General features: G+C 53.5%; 1 protein-coding gene across 1 annotated transcript in view; it reads right to left on the bottom strand.

Annotated features, from left to right (window-relative positions):
* Window positions 1-47: 47 nt before the first annotated feature.
* Window positions 48-329, bottom strand: part of LOC108804205 (isoleucine--tRNA ligase, cytoplasmic-like) — a 2,300-nt gene continuing 2,018 nt past the window's right edge. Inside the window, exon 2 of the mRNA XM_018575957.1 lies at window positions 48-215. Coding sequence (XP_018431459.1) covers window positions 50-215 — 166 coding nt within the window. The 3' untranslated portion in view covers window positions 48-49. The remainder of the gene's footprint in view (window positions 216-329) is intronic.

Here is a 329-nt window from a genome sequence, read left to right as displayed (position 1 = left end):
CTGGAGGTACAATGTTACACAATGAGGAGGAGGAGGCTGGATGTTCATCCTAACATACCACGGGGAGGCCATGACAGTCCCAGCCGAAGCGTCTCTCCACGTAGAATCCGCTCTGGTGTGAGAATCTGGTCACGATGTCCTTTATGGTGCCGGCCAGAATGTGGCCATAGTGTGGGAGGCCGGTAGCAAATGGAGGCCCATCGTAGAAAGTGTATCTGAGGGTGAAATCAGGAAATGTACATCACAACACCCCAATGTCTCCTCTGACCCCGCCCATGAGTAGTATAAACACCCATCACCCATAGGGCCCAGTGCCAGGACACCCATCA

Source organism: Nanorana parkeri, unplaced genomic scaffold (genome assembly GCF_000935625.1).
Source record: "Nanorana parkeri isolate BGI_ZX_2015 unplaced genomic scaffold, ASM93562v1 scaffold6421, whole genome shotgun sequence".
Classification (NCBI taxonomy): Eukaryota; Metazoa; Chordata; class Amphibia; order Anura; family Dicroglossidae; genus Nanorana; species Nanorana parkeri.
Note: the sequence above shows the minus strand (reverse complement) of the source record. Positions and strands in the feature narration are given on the sequence as shown.